Below are 16210 nucleotides of genomic sequence, written 5' to 3'. Positions count from 1 at the left end.
CCTCTGGGCTCGTTCGGACACCGCACAGAATAATCTCTCCTTCTTGGGTGAAGGATTCTAAGTTTTGCATTAATTCAAAGAATAAGAATTGACTAGCTACTTACATGTATGGGAGACGCTAGCAAGCAAAAAATCTTAGAAGGAACTTTTTCCACTTAGAAGAACTTACCATGGTGACAAATCAGGAAGCATCCTAGCTATAATGCTTTTTTTAAGATAGAATCCAAAATAAAACGCATGCAGAAAAGATGCAGAAACTCCAAAGTTGAAGCTGATTTTGAAAACTGAATACACTGTTCTACTTATGTCAAATACAATGAACTGGATGCATTAGGCCATTAGCTATCAAAGTAATAGAGATTTTTATGAGTTAAGTCATTTTTACTAACTAATTAGGTTTCGTTTGGGATAGCTTTCTTACTAAGATAAAATAGCTTTTTAGTACAAAAATTTTTTAATTCGAAACAATTTTAGCACTAGGAGTTCATTTCTTTGGTGCATCATCACTATTGCAATTCAAAACTTATACATTCCTCAAGTGTCTCCCCTCTATATTCTCTGTTCATCACTATTTGATTAGTGAATTGCTATTACTGATCACACTAAATGTTAGGTATTAGTCCTAGATTTAGGTTTGCTTTTGTGTAGTTTTTTGTATAGCTTTAGGTGTTGCTCTTTGTATGGCTTTTGAGTCTATATATAGGAAGTCTTTAGGTTGTAAAAGGCAGCCAAGAGAATTAATGAAAATCTGAGAAAGTTGGCTCACGGTTCTCTCTCTCCCCTCTCCCTCCTCTCTCCCTCTCTTGATCTTGCAAGAAGCTATCTCAAGCAGATCTTCCTCCCTCTAGTTTCTACAATTTGGTATCAGAGCCCTGGTGGCGATATTGAAGGAGGAAGATGAAGGTGTGCTGTCCAAGAAAAGGAAGGAGGCGGGACTGGAGCAGGCGGCTGGTCAGGCCGGAGGTGGAGGCCGATTGGGATCCTTCGGGCTTCGGTGATGGCCGGAAGGCTTGGGTCACGTGCAAGGATTGCACGACAAAGGTTTGGGCTTGTGTTTCTTGCGGTCGACCTTGGCAAGCCGTCGGAGTTGGAGGTCAGACGTAGGAGGCCGTCGGAGGTGGGAATAGGGAACTCGATCTTCTTGCTTGGGAGCAAAACCAAGAAAACCAGAGGGCAGAAGGTTTTCTTCACATTCCCTTCTTGGTCACGGGATCAGCAGGCTAGAAGTCCTTTTCCAGACCACGATTTCAAGAAGAAAATGAGGCTTGTATTCGTGGATTGGGTCGATTGTACTTGCTTGCTAATGGTTCTTGCATAGAGACCGGACCGGACAAGTTCTATAGAGTTCGGATGGTTGAAATTGCGTGAGGAGCTGAACTGAGGCGGTGGTTTGCTCAAAGAAATATGTTCTTTGATTAAAATAACGGTTCAGTTCTTTAAAGAAGAGATTAGATCTTCTTTGTGGTGGAGTTTTGGACTCCGGGTGGAGTCTGGGAGACACTGTGGTAGTGTCGGCTGTTCTTGAGGAACAGGGTTGAAAGTGCGGGGCGTTGGGAGATGCGTGGTCGTGCGGTGCATGAGGAGTCCGCATAGGAGCGCGGGGCACTGGTGAAAGACACGCAGGGTACTGGCCGGATGTGGCAGTGCGGAGCGTGATCTTGTGACGAGCGGAGCGCGGTGAAGGCGCAGGGCTTGCTGCACGGGTGGATACGTGCAGGATGTGGTCGGTGACAGACCACATGAGTGCAAGGCGCAGGCGCGGGCTTGTGGCGTTTGGACGCGGGCTGGAGGCGCAGGGCGCGGGCACTGAGGCGCAGGGTGCTGGTGGATGCACAGGACGCGGAAGCCGGGCTAGGGGTGCTCGGGATTGGCTGCGTTGGACGCAGTGCGACAGGAGATCTGTCGGGAGGTGGAGCTTAAATGTCGGTGGACGTTTTTTTGGCGGAGGAGACCGACATGATCATTCTTTGGCTGTTCTATCAAGAACAGTGGTTATCTTTTGTTTTGTAAAATCTGGACTAAGGGGGTGATTGTTAGGTATTAGTCATAGATTTAGGTTTGCTTTTGTGTATTTTTTGTATAGCTTTAGGTGTTGCTCTTTGTATGGCTTTTGAGTCTATATATAGGAAGTCTTTAGGTTGTAAAAGGCAGCCAAGAGAATTAATGAAAATCTGAGAAAGTTGGCTCACGGTTCTCTCTCTCCCCTCTCCCTCCTCTCTCCCTCTCTTGATCTTGCAAGAAGCTATCTCAAGCAGATCTTCCTCCCTCTAGTTTCTACACTAAATTCACAAGTTCAGTGGTTTCATTGGAGTCAGCATAGCATGCTTTGGCATCACAAATGCTATTTTTCATATCAATTCTATGTGGTTAAAAGTTTTTTGTATTATGGTTTGGCAATTCATATCTGGGACAATAATTGATCTGGCTTGGGGTCTCTTTCTTCTTTCTTCTTTGGTTTTTAATGGTGTGATGAGCTCTTTGGCAGTCAAGAATGTCGCTGGTGGTCCATTCAACTTAGGCTTCGTTTGTGACAACTTTATTTCTGTTTCTTAAAGCAGATTTCTATCCCAATATGAATTAAAAAATTTAAATTAAATTACGGATCATCCAAACTATGATTTTAATAAGTTTATAGTAGAAATGGGTCTCTTAATGAGGCGAACCCATCAACACCAAAAGTGATAGATCTAACTTCAAATAAATTCAAATCAAATACTTGAAGTATATTTAGAAGCTTCAAGATATTAACTGAAAGATCAAATTGTCTCCAATTTTATTTGATTACTGTCAAATCAAGGGCTTGTCAAAGCAAATCAAATGAGCCCAAATCAAATTGATTCTCACATCATTAAGGCACTCAAATGTTGGAAAAATGATCTATAATATATTTGATGAAGTATATTGAATTCTGGCCAAATGGCTATGACCGTCATTAATAATCGCTGCCGCCATCACATGACTTTCGACATCAAAATATAGTTGCTTAACTATTAACATTTAATAACTTTATTGGATTTCAAATCTTTTTTTGTGGACACCTGACTTATGTAATCACTATAATCAAAGTCAAACTATTATTTTCAATTGTGTAATTTAATCTTCTTCAATTATGCAGAAGAGTGATCTCTTGTATCTTGAATTATATAATGGACCATTGCAATTGGGTCAGAACCTATTAATTTTCTCCTTTTTTAGTTTTTCATTCAAAAAATTATAGTGTATCATATAACTTTTATCTGTGCATGCTAAATACTTATTCAAAGCTAAGATATTAAACACAAACTCTATAGCTGTAAAATTTTTAGTACATAACAATTTGGTGCTATATGGATGCAAAAAATATTCCCAACATACTTTTCAATGGCTTAAATAGCCAATTCTTTAATCAAGGACAATACAATATCATATCCCAGAAGAAGAAACTAATACTAATCTTCTTATCTAATGTACAGCCATGTTGAATGTGATAAAAATTAAATAAAAATATGAAGATGGATGCATGACAATTAAAAATGATATAGAACAACTATTGTTAGACGAATGGTAGAAATAGCATCTATGGAAAATTTAGTTGTGGAAAATAAAGTTTGGCGATTTACATATGTGAATGTGTTGATAAAATTAAAGAACAATTAAAAGGAAGAATGTTTAAATCATAGATAAGATAAATATGAATTGAAAAAGAGGATTAGAGGTGAATATAAATCAATATACAATATGAATGAATGAAAAGTGAAGAATCAACAGATTCTAAACAATTGTAATAAGTAGAGGTGAAATCAACCTTGATTATTAAAGAGAGAGAGAGAAGGCTATATATATAAAAGACAAAATTCAAAATAAATTTTTATATTGTATTATAATTTTTAAATAAAAAAATTACAAAGCTTTGCATTCAATTTTACATTTTCTGATAATTTTGCATTACAATTTCATTTGTGAAATAAAGTCAAATATTTCTTTCTCAATATATGATGCTACACAATTGTTAAGTTAGTTATCATCCATTTTACTGCATAATAGATGTTTAACAAATTTCATTGTAAAAAATAGTATTGCATATAAGAATTTAAAAACCCTTGTAATAAAGACTAAAAAAAATAGATCAAAGGGGGATAAATTACCTAAAGAATCATATCACAATTTTGTTAAAATGTTTTCAAGGGTGGCAATGGCTTATGGTGGATCCACCCCTACCTATGATTTTTTGCAACATCTTTTGCAAGGTTAATACTATCGACTCATATAATATTTGCATTACAACTACCTTTGAATATGTTAACCATCACAAATGCTAATAACAACATTATTTTGATATTATATTGATGTCTTTATCAATTTGAATTATACTTTACATCTCATTTCATATTTAGTAAAAATTAATCAACGAAGTAAAACCTTGTTATTTTTTTCCCAATCTTCTGCTCTACAAGAGATTATTACGTGCAGACGCGAATGCATCCAGAGGCCGTTCCGAACACACCACATCACCTAAGCATTGTGTAGTGGGTGATGTGGCACATCCGAATTGATCTCCGGACGCGTTCTACATCCTCTACAGTATTTGTATCAACATTAAAAAAAGGAACCAATGACAATTGAGATTAATGCTTATAGTCATAAATGAGGTCAAGATTTGTGCCTACTTAGTTATGATAGGCAGTTATGTTGGGGCCCATGTTGAGCTATATATAGTAGTTAAGACAAGTGCATGTCACACTCTACAAACATGTTTGATGGGATCCTTAAGAATTCATTAAATATGACTCGCTTCTAAACAACCTATGGAGGCATTGGTAGGCCAACATAGGACATGTGATTCTTGTTAATTGGGAAGTAGGAAAGAAACTGCTTGGTTGATATTTTGGGAGTTAATGCGTCGCTTAAAATTTACTTAATCAAATATGAATTTTGATATATATTGATGAAAATAATTATCAACCATGAATGGAGGTAATATTTGAGAGGTTATTATTTATATGCCAAAATATTTGTAGTGGTAGAGAGATAGAAAGTACTTAACGTCTTAATTTTATATACAAAGCCAACACATAAATAAAATAGGGATTTCCAAAGACGATAGTGTTTTTTCATGAAAATCCAAATAAAGAAAATTTATGAGCCTGACTCAGTTGAAATTAGGGCAGCAAACGAACCGAGCCGAGCAGAGTATGTGAGTGTTCATGTTTGTGTTCATTTATTATTCGCTTGTTCAAGTTTGGTTCGTGTTTGATTTGAGCTTTATTGTTTGTGTTCATGTTTGGTTCGTTTAAATTAACGAGTGTTCATATTTGGTTCATGTTCGGTTCATGTTCAGTTCGTTTAGTGCTTATCGAGCTTTAAACAAACAAGCCTTAATTAACTATAAACGAGCTCTATTTCTAGATCTTCATTAACTTAGCAAACGAATTTTATTGATCCTCCTAACAAATAATTACATCGAGCAATTTCATGAACATATTTAGTGAATTTTTTAAAATATCAAACGAGCACATTCGTGAACATACCTAATGGAGTAATGGGGATTCTTAAGCTATCAAATGAGCAAGTTCATGAACATATATAACTAATTTTTTTGAGCTACCAAAAGAGCTCGTTCACGAACAAGTGATCTATGATTCATCTTATATTTGTTCATGAATATTTTTTAAACAAATCATCAAGCGAACATGGACAAATGTGAAATTTCTCTTGTACGTCAATCGAACACAAATTGAGCTTCTTATCAAGCCTAAAGTCAAGCTTGTTCACGAGCTTTAAATGATGTTGTTCACGAACATAAATGAGAATGAAATGTTTTTGGTATTAAATTTATGACTATTCAAAGTTTGATTTTAGCTAATTTAAACTCAAAATGAACATCTTGATGAGTCAAACTTATTGAGATCAAAAGTGATACAATCTGAATCCAAATGAGCTCAAATCAAACACTTGAGATATAGTTGAAAATTTTGGTATATTAATTAGAAGACCAAATAATCTTCAAATTTTATAGGCTTATGATCAAACCAAGAGTCTAGCTGCCCGGCTTCCATCGTGAGATTACTATTATTACCAAACCACCACCGTTGGATTGTTATTGCTCGACCATTGTTATCACCCAACCTCCATCGTTGGACCACCATTATCACTAGAACATTGTTGCTGGATCGCTATAACTCGACCACTAACGTCGGACTTTCTCCACTCGGCCTTTGTCATCAAACCACCAATACTGTCAAACCACTTGTGAAACACCTTAAATAAAAGAAGCTGAACTCTTAAACATCGAGGAACCTTTTGATGTAATGATTTTTGTCATCAAACCACCAACATTGTAAATTTTGTTTTAATATTTGCAAGATAGAAGATCAATACTACTAAATTATTAGATAATATAATTAAACTATCAAATAGTCATAAATATAAACGTGACATAAAATAATATAAGATCAACAAGGCTACATAAAATCTAGAAAAATATAAACATTTAATAAATTAGTCATGTATAAAATATATTACAAAATCACAATAAAATTTATGCCTCTTGATTTGAGTGATACTTTAGACTATCCCCTTTTAAAAGCTCGCTTGGAGATCAATAAGAGATTGAAAAAAACGTGACATTGTGAGATCCTAATCATATAAGAATAAAATCATTCAATATTTGATTGGTCTAGAAGGTCTTACTCGAATTAGGCTAAGGGTGTAAACGAGTTTAGTCGAGCTTGAGTCATAATGAACTTGAACTTGCTCTTCAATAAAAAAAAAAAGGCTTGAACTCGAGCTTGATCCAGATGGAGTCATGCTTATGTAATAAGCTTGAGCTTGGCTTGTCTGTCTATTCCTACGCTTAATCTTGACCCAAGAGGAAGTAATAATGGTAGCTTGTTGGAGAAGTATCAACGGTGCCAATATCTTGAAAAGGAAGAGGGAGTCATAGTTGGAGCTCAACAAAGAATGTTTCAATCAGATTAACGCTAGATATGGCATCAACATTGCTAGCATTGTTTGAAAAAGAAGAGGAGTTCGTGAGACTAAAGGCGGCTCGAGATTAAGCTTTGATGATGAGAAACACAATTTAAGTTCAAATACTATTCTAATCGAGATAGCACATAACCTGACTAATCAAGTCTCATCATACTCAAACTCGAACTTGTTTAATATACAAGCTTTATAATTTGAGCTCGTAGCTCAACAAGTTCCACTCACGAGCTCATTAATAAATTAAGTTTGAACGTACTCGATTCACTTATATCCCTAAACCATGCTTTGCTCCCGCTTATAATTTATCTTATTTATATTTTATCTATCTATTTTGTTAATGCATGCACATAAACATATGTGATGTTCTTGCTGATAGTGAAAGTAATGGAATTAAATGTGCCAAATTTTAGGAGCACGTAAATTCACATTTAATCTAATATTTACAATGAGTTATTATATTATATCATTTTTTTTTATAACTAAATAGAAAGTATGCAAAAATTCATATAACGGAGTCCTTAGTAGCTAGCTTGCATTTAAAATACATATAGTTTTAGTTTTAAATGTAGCATTAAATATATACATTTAATATTATTTTAAATGAAAGTTGATCTTCCGTATGACATATTGCATGAAAAATATCTATTAAAATAATAATAAGAAAATAAAAAAAATCAAAATAATTCAAAAAGTATTTGTCTGTAATCAATTTAGTCTTTATTTGAGACAACTTTCTTACTGTGTTCTAAACCAGTTTTTTAGTATACAAATTTCTTAGACTTTATTTGAGACAGTTTTCTTATGGTTTCATAAAACAGCTTTCTAGTACAAAAATTTTTGTACTAAAAAGTTGTTTTAAGAAACAGTAAGAAAGTCATCCCAAGCAAAGCCTTAATAAATTTTTACTAGAAATCTGCTTTAAAAACATTAAAAAGTTTGGGATAACTTTCTTACTGTCTTTTAAAGAAAATTTTTAGTATAAAAATTTTTTAAACTAGAAATCTTTATTCAAAAAAGACGGTTTAGAAAACAGTAAGAAAATTGCCTCAAAAGAATCCTTAATATCAAAATACTATGTTGCCATGTACAATTTAATTACTTGACTATATACAATATTTGATCTAAAATAATCCCCATTGTTATAAATTGATTTCAATTTAATCTAAGGACATGATACCTTTGGATTAAGTTAATCATATGCAAATAATCAGGGGATTATTTTAAAGTTTGCAGCAAGAGATTTTGCAAAATTATGTTCATTATTAATTAATAGGAGCCGTTTGCAATTATCTTAAATTAAAATTAAAAGGATTATTATAAGTTAAGACACTTTGTTGTTATGTATTGTACAAACTACAAACAAACGTTAGGCCTGCAAAGGATCCATTTGTAAACAAATACTTTGTTGGACATAATGCAATAAAATACATTACTATGGGTAGATTAGCCATTATTAAATTAGCAATATCTTTTCTGTTTCTTAGGTTATTTTTATAGTGGGGCAGATATGCAAAGACATTTTGCACCCCTCTATTAGATCATAGAACTATTACATATTTTTTTATAAACTCAACTAAACGAAAATTATTATATACCAATAGCTTGACGACGTAATTTGCATCAGGATGAATTTAAAAGCATTTAGATTAGTATTTCTATATGATAATAGTAGTTGAACTAATCTCAATGCAAATCAAACGACTCTTAAGTCGATTGTAATGCAAATTACATTGAGATATGCTTACGTAATTTTGTATAACAGAAAAGAATATTGTTGTGAGAGTGGAGCGCGGGAAACAGAGAAAGGAAGAAACGAAATATTTGAAAAGAAGTGGGATATCTTATTATTAACCATATGAAATTAATACAGTAGTATATATAGAGGTGCTTAATAAGTATGAAGTACAAAGTGATTGATATGGGACAAAATCTGTTTTAAGCTGTGTTCTCACATTCCCCCTCAAATTGATCATTCGTCGGACGAATGGTCAATTTGGAAACAAGGTAATCGAAGCGAGAACAGGAGAAGGACTTCGTAAGAATATCGGCAATCTGCTGTTGAGACTCAATGTGCTGTATGCGAATGTTCCCAATGAGAAGGTGCTGCCGGATGAATTGGAAGTCGATTTCGATGTGCTTGGTGCGGGCATGAAAGACCGGATTTCTCGCGATAGCAATGGCGGAAAGATTGTCACAGTGTATAGAGGTTGGTTCGGTTTGCCGAAGGAGGAGTTCCTCTGCGAGACGCCGAAGCCAGAGGACGTCCGACGTAGCTGCCGAGAGAGCTCGATATTCCGCCTCTGTGGAAGACTTGGCAACTGTTACCTGTTTCTTCACGGACCAGGAGAGAAGATTGGGTCCCATGAAGGTGCAAAATCCTGAGATAGATTTCCGATCGCTGTGATCGGAAGCCCAGTCTGCGTCGGTGAAGGTGCGAAGGTTGATGTCGCCGGGTATAACTGGAGGCCGTAAGTGTAGGTACCCTTCACATATCGTAGAATCCTTTTGATATTTTGAAAATCATGATCGGTCGGATGTTGCATATGTTGACAGGCTTGATTAGTTGCAAAAGCAATGTCTGGTCGAGTGATGGAGAGATATTGAAGAGAGCCCGCGAGACGACGATAGAGATAGGCGTCGCGGAACGGTGGACTGTCAGCTGGTGGATTCTTGGAAGACGGAGTTATCGGAGTAGGAGCAGCTTTGCAATCGGTGAGGCCAGCGTCCTGAATGATTTTCTGCGCGTAGTGTCCCTGATTGAGAAAGAAGCCGTTTGTTGTTCGAGTTACTTGAATGCCGAGGAACAGTGAAATCTGGCCAAGCTGTTTAAGAGCAAAATTGGAATGAAGATCTTGAAGAAGAGATTGAATTTGTGCGGGATCGTTACCAGTGACGAGTATATCGTCCACATAGATGAGTAGAAATATATGAACATTGGATTTGTTGTAAATTAAGAGGGAGGGGTCGGAACGACTGAACCTGAAGCCGCGAGATTGTAGGAAGCTGGTGAATTTCTGAAACCACTGTCGCGGGGCTTGTTTGAGGCCGTAAAGAGACTTATGAAGTTTGCAGACGGCGGTGGGATGTAGAGGATCTTCGAAACCAGGTGGCTGTCGCATATAGATGTCCTCAGAGAGATCGCCGTGAAGAAAGGCGTTTGAGACGTCTAATTGAAGCATTGGCCAGTTCCGGTTGACAGCGAGAATCAGAAGCATACGTATGGTGACCATTTTAGCCACTGGGCTGAATGTTTCGTTGTAATGCTCGCCAAAGTTTTGCGTGTATCCGAGGGCAACGAGCCGTGCCTTGTAGCGATCAATCTGCCCGGAGGGTAGAGTTTTTGTTTTGTAGGTCCATTTGCAGCCGATGACTTGCTTGTTTGGAGGGGCTGGTACGAGAGACCAGGTGTGCTGCTTAATAAGGGCCTGATATTCGTTTGTCATAGCTTGTTGCCAATGCAGATGTTTTGATGCTTGGTTGTACGTAGTTGGCGTGACCATGTGCCCTGTATTACCGAGTAGTGAAGTAAATTGTTTTGGTTTTGATATACCTGATTTGGATCGTGTTTGCATAGGATGAGTTGGTAGAGAGCGATCGGTGTGATTCGGTAAGTCGTGCGGCAACTGAGATGCAGGGAGAGAGATGGATTCTGTTGGAGCAGGACGCGGGACGGGAATGCTGTTGGACGGAATATTGCTGGGCTGATTGGCTTGGCTGGTTGCGTGTGAGGCCGGTACCAGTAGTAGCGGAGGCAAGTTGTTCGTTATTGACTGTGTGGTAGTTGAATGCGGAGTTTCTGTATGTAGAAGGGGAAAGGTTGTCTCGTGAAATACCACATGCCGAGAAATCTGAGTTTTGTTGGTTGCTATATTGAAACATTTGTATCCCTTATGGTTGGTGGAGTAGCCCAGAAATAGACAAGGTTGGGAGCGGGGAGACAGCTTGTCTTTGGCATACGGTTGTAACCATGGATAGCATAGGCAACCGAACGTTCGGAGGTTGTCGTAGTCCGGTGGGTTGTTGTACAGTTTTTGAAAAGGGGTCTGAAGAGCTATGGTTTTGGATGGTAACCTGTTTATGAGGTAGTTTGCTGTTGAGAGTGCATCTGTCCAGAATGAGTTTGGGAGACCGGAGGCAATCAGCAATGTTCGGGTAATGTCAAGTAAATGGCGGTGCTTTCTCTCTGCTACACCGTTCTGTTCGGGTGTGTGAGGACAGGAGAGTTGGTGATGTATGCCGAGTGAGTTCAGATAGTTGGTGAACTCGTTGCCAAGGAATTCGCCGCCGGAGTCCGAACGAAGTGTTTTTGGAGTCTTATTGAATTGGTTGTATATCATGCTGAGCAAATTTTTAAAACAAGAAAAGGTTTCGTTCTTGGTGCGCATAAAGTAAATCCAGGAAAATTTAGTAAAGTCATCGATGAATACAACATAGTATCTAAAATTGTTTGAACAGGAGGTCGGAATTGGTCCCCAGACATCCGAATGAATTAATTCGAATGGATGTGTGGTGACCGATTGCCTGTTTTTAAAAGTTTGCTTATGGCTTTTAGCCATGCTACAAGCTTGACATTGAAAATCAGAAGGGATATGTTGCATATTAGAAATGCGAGATACAAGAGTGTTAAAGATTTTATTGTTCGGATGACCAAGACGAGCGTGCCACACGGTGGAGGAAGAATTGGTAGTGTGAAGAGCCTTCGGGTGAGCGTCTGGTGTGATATGGAGTTGATAGATTCCATTAAGCAGTCGACCACGAAGAAGTGGCTGTTGAGTCTGAACATCCTTAATATCAAAGCCGTTAGAATCGAAAGTAATGGTAACATTGTTTTCTTGCGTTAGCTTGGAAACAGATAATAGATTGTGTGTTAAAGTGGGTACATGAAGAAGGTGACAGAGGTGAAGCTTACGCGGTGAATTAGGCAGGGGAAGCAAACCTTGTCCAAAATTTTGGATGGGTATAGAAGAGCCATTGGCCGTGGAGACAGAATCTGGACCGTGGTATGCATTGGAGTGTTGAAGGTTCGTGCTGTCAGCCGTCATGTGAGCGGTGGCGCCGGAATCCATTACCCAGGTTTGAGCGTTGTCTGAAGTTGGTTGAGCAAGAAGAGCTCGGGAGCCAGATCCGGTCGTATTGGCTGGGGCGTACCTGTGCCAACAGTTAATAGCAACGTGACCGATCTTGCCGCAGATTTGGCAAGTCGGTCGATTACCTGAGGTGGGCTGAGACGCAGAAGATGAATCCGGCGTATTGGTGGGTTTGTTCGAAGCAGTACGGTATTTCTGATTCCGTTTCTGGAATTTGTTGCGATTTTGATTGGAATTGGTAGTGTAGTAGGCGGCAGGAGCCGGAGAAGCGTCTTTCTTGATATCTTGATTCACGTGGATTTCTTCGCTACATAGAAGCGAGTACAAAGCGTCAAGATCAGCGGGCTGCGAAGAAGAGCGTATGTAAGTCTTGATGGAATTGAAGCTAGCCGGAAGGCCGTTCAATATATGTAGGACAATATCTTCAGGATCCACGGTGGCTCCGGAGGCAGCGATTGTATCGACAATGGTCTTGAGGTGAGCCAGGTATTGTTGCATCGTGAGATTGTTCATTTGAACGTGGTGGAGCTCATTCTTTAATTGTAAGATGCGGGAGCGACTGGAAGATTGGAGTCGTCGTTCAAGAACAGACCAAACCTCATGAACCGTGGAGGAGGTGATGACATAGGGAAGAATGGTGGTAGAGATCGTGGAGAACAAGGCAGAGATCAAGTTGCTATCAATGAGGCGCCACTGGGCGTATTCTTGAGTGCTGCTGTCCGGTGGGGGTTGAGTTTTGCCTGTGAGGTGATCGGCATATCCGTTCGCCGCTAGGTGTTGATAGATCTGAGACCGCCACAGAGCATAGTTGTCGGAGGTGAGGGAGTAGGACATCAGATTCTTGATGTTGGAGATGATGAACTTGAGGGTGGGAGGAAGAGTAAGCTCTGAAGTTGTCGTTGGTGTCACGGTAGAGACGGGAGGGAGGGACGACGAAACTTCTTGATCTGCCATCCTGGCCGCCTGATACCATGTGAGAGTGGAGCGCGGGAAACAGAGAAAGGAAGAAACGAAATATTTGAAAAGAAGTGGGATATCTTATTATTAACCATATGAAATTAATACAGTAGTATATATAGAGGTGCTTAATAAGTATGAAGTACAAAGTGATTGATATGGGACAAAATCTGTTTTAAGGTGTGTTCTCACAATTGTATGACGACCCAAGGTGGAACGGAGAAGAGCTTTTTTTTCATAAAAAAATAAATATTTTAATCATTTTCTTCACATTCAATAAATATAGTTGCCCAAATTAAAAAAAAAAAAAAATTATTTTCTATTTCATACATAAGATTATGCATTTCATAATCTTATTTTGTCAACCCTCAAAAAAGACGCAGCTAGTTCTACGGCTTATGTCTCTATTCTAATATAATTTGTATCATGATGATTTGAAAGCCTTTTAATTTATGTTGAGATAAGTGCTTTTATATATGATAGTAATAATTGAAATAATCTCAACACAAGCTAAATGGCACTTAGGACTATCCTAATGCAAATAATGTCAATATATTCTTATGTAGATTTTTTTTTAATATAGATTAATAATTCATATAAAATAAGTTGTATTCAAGAATAAAAATTGTTATAGAATAAAAATGATGGTTGCATAAATTTTAATAAATAAATTAAAATGCAAAAAATAATGGCAATATATCCTACTATAAATTTTATAAATATGGGCTTGATAATTATTGGATTTATTCCTAGATTGATTTTAAATTTGAAGAATTTATATTATTTTTTTTGTTTTATTTTTTATATCACAACTACATTTATGTTTGGTTATGATTTTCTTGTAGCTTTCTTGTTAATTTTCAAAATTTTATGTAATGGAAAGTTATTTTTTATAATAAATTTAATAATATATGATACTTGTATTAAAACATTTAGATTTTATTTGGGACAACTTTCATACTACTTTTTAAAACAGAGTTTTAGTACAACTTTTATTTGAAAAAAATATACAAAAACTATATTTTATAAACTAGTAAGAAAGCCGTACCAAACAAAATTTTATTTAACTTTTTGAAAAAGAACATATTTTTAGTATATAAAATAGTTTAAAAAATATTTTCTCATAATTATTCAAATATTTATAATATTATGGATATGAACTTCTGAAATTCTAAAAGATTAGATTTGTTTACCTTTTTAATGGATATGATGAGATGTTTAAAATATTTCAAGAAAACAATTAAAATGTTATACTAAAGACATTTAAAATAATAATAAAATTTTTGGACATTTAGTCCAATAATAATATTTAATTTTATTATTTTAATAATTATATTGAAATCAAAATTATAATAATTAGAATTATTGTTTGGAATGTTTTTTTAATCAATAAGTCAAAAAATAATTTACGATAATCCAAAATCAGATTAAACTATCTCAAAATTTAACCCGTTGGGCCCCACCTAACTCAAGGTGGATTAACACGGGATCCCACCGTTATTATTTCCGTGGACAAATCCAAACAGCAAACATATGATTATCCAATCATCCTTGCGCTGCAGTTGGAAGTCGCGCCAAATAGGCAATTATTTCCGCGTATCAAATTATTGTAAGGGGCATCGGTAAATATTGCGAACACCGGGGTTTCAGTTATTGGAATTTCCTTTATTTTTTATAGTTAAAAAAAGCTCAGGTTTTCCGTTTTCCCGCAACTCGGCTCCTTCCCTCCCCGTCCCCACTCTTTCACAGAAAGGGAGGAAGCTGAGGACAAATTGGCAATAGGATTTCATCTAGAGTGGAAAACGATCTCATTTCATGGCGGCTCGACTTCAATCGTTGCGTGCTGGTTAAGGTACGATGAGCCTTGGGCGATGCCTTCATTCCTGGTTTGAGGAAACTAGGGTTTGTACTTTTGGGCTCGAGTTTACGCCAGAGAGATGCGTTTGTTCGTGCTGATTCGGAATTGCTAAGGTTGAAAACCTGTTTCTGTAGATTCTTTTTGTGTGCTTGGGGAAAACATGCGCTCTTTTTTGCCGAGATCTTCTTCAGCTAAAGAGCATAAGAATGGAGAGGGGAGCAGCGGAAGCAGAACGCATCTCTACTTAAATGTTTATGATCTCAGCCCCATCAACAACTACCTCTATTGGTTCGGATTTGGGATTTTCCACTCCGGGATCGAAGGTGTGGTTTCTTACTTATCAATAAGTTGTTTTGGTAATTATAGACGCGATATTTATTTATGCCAGCTGTTGAATTGTGGTTCTTCTCAAATTCTATATGGTTTTGACTAAAGTTTGTACTTTGGGTCTCTTTCGAGCTGAGTGGCTTCAGGCTTTTAGGTAAAATTTGGAATTGATTCGATAGTCAAAGGTTATAATTGTTTCCTTCAGACTTTCCCATCTTCGTTCACAAGGCGTACATGATTAGTTATGTATACTCGTTGATGCCTTCTTAGGTGCCGCACAGGTATTTAGTAGGTCCTAATAAGAGAAGTCGGACTCGATAGGTCTCAACAGTGAAGACGCATCCAAGAATGATCACCTTCATATATTGTCACATGATAACTAAGGGATTTCAACCCAACTTGGCAAAACAATTCAAGGAAAGTCGCCTCTCAGATAAATTCCTGGGGCTTGCCTAGGATTCCCTAGACTTGGAGGACTTGTCCCTCTTACGGGAGGCACTCTTTCAAAGTTACTCGCAATCACCTTAGGCGGTGAGCCACAAATGGAATTCATCAACCCAGCTAGGAAGGATTATCCCAAGAAAGACACAAACTTGCTTTCTCGCGCTCAGCTAGTGGCTACCATTACAGTTCAAGTGTACTTACTATTCGTATCGAAATAGTTGTGCTAAAGGACTCATCGAGGATGGCCTTTCCTGTGAGAACCCCAAAATACAAAATGTATTAAAACAAAAAAAACTTAAATTCTAGTTGAACTAGAGAGCTTCGGCGCTGTGCTTGTGAGCAGTATGGCGTTAGTTTGAAGAGCACAGTGACACTAAAATGTGGCGCTATGGTGTTTGAGTTTTTGTTCTACATTAATTCTGGATCCAACTTGTGGCGCTGAGTTAAGCGCTACGACACTAGGCCACTAACAATTATATATATATATATATATATATATATATTGTGGGGTGCATCCGTCCACTCTATCTCTAGTTCATGAAATACAGAAAAAAAAAAAAAAAAGTAGAAA

At 37.2% G+C, this 16210-nt stretch overlaps 1 protein-coding gene across 3 annotated transcripts in view; it reads left to right on the top strand.

Annotated features, from left to right (window-relative positions):
- Positions 1 to 14678: 14678 nt before the first annotated feature.
- Positions 14679 to 16210, top strand: part of LOC110093824 (deSI-like protein At4g17486) — a 19779-nt gene continuing 18247 nt past the window's right edge. The window contains exons 1-2 of one of the 3 annotated variants that reach the window (XM_020818825.2): positions 14679 to 14912; positions 15003 to 15191. In XM_020818825.2, coding sequence (XP_020674484.1) covers positions 15029 to 15191 — 163 coding nt within the window. In that variant the 5' untranslated portion in view covers positions 14679 to 14912; positions 15003 to 15028. Of the gene's footprint in view, positions 15192 to 16210 lie in introns of all 3 variants that reach the window. The other 2 variants (XM_020818824.2, XM_020818826.2) reach the window with 2 other exon arrangements.

The sequence above is a fragment of the Dendrobium catenatum genome, unplaced genomic scaffold (assembly GCF_001605985.2).
Source record: "Dendrobium catenatum unplaced genomic scaffold, ASM160598v2 fragScaff_scaffold_1557, whole genome shotgun sequence".
Taxonomy (NCBI): Eukaryota; Viridiplantae; Streptophyta; class Magnoliopsida; order Asparagales; family Orchidaceae; genus Dendrobium; species Dendrobium catenatum.
This window is presented reverse-complemented; position numbering and strand designations above follow the sequence as displayed.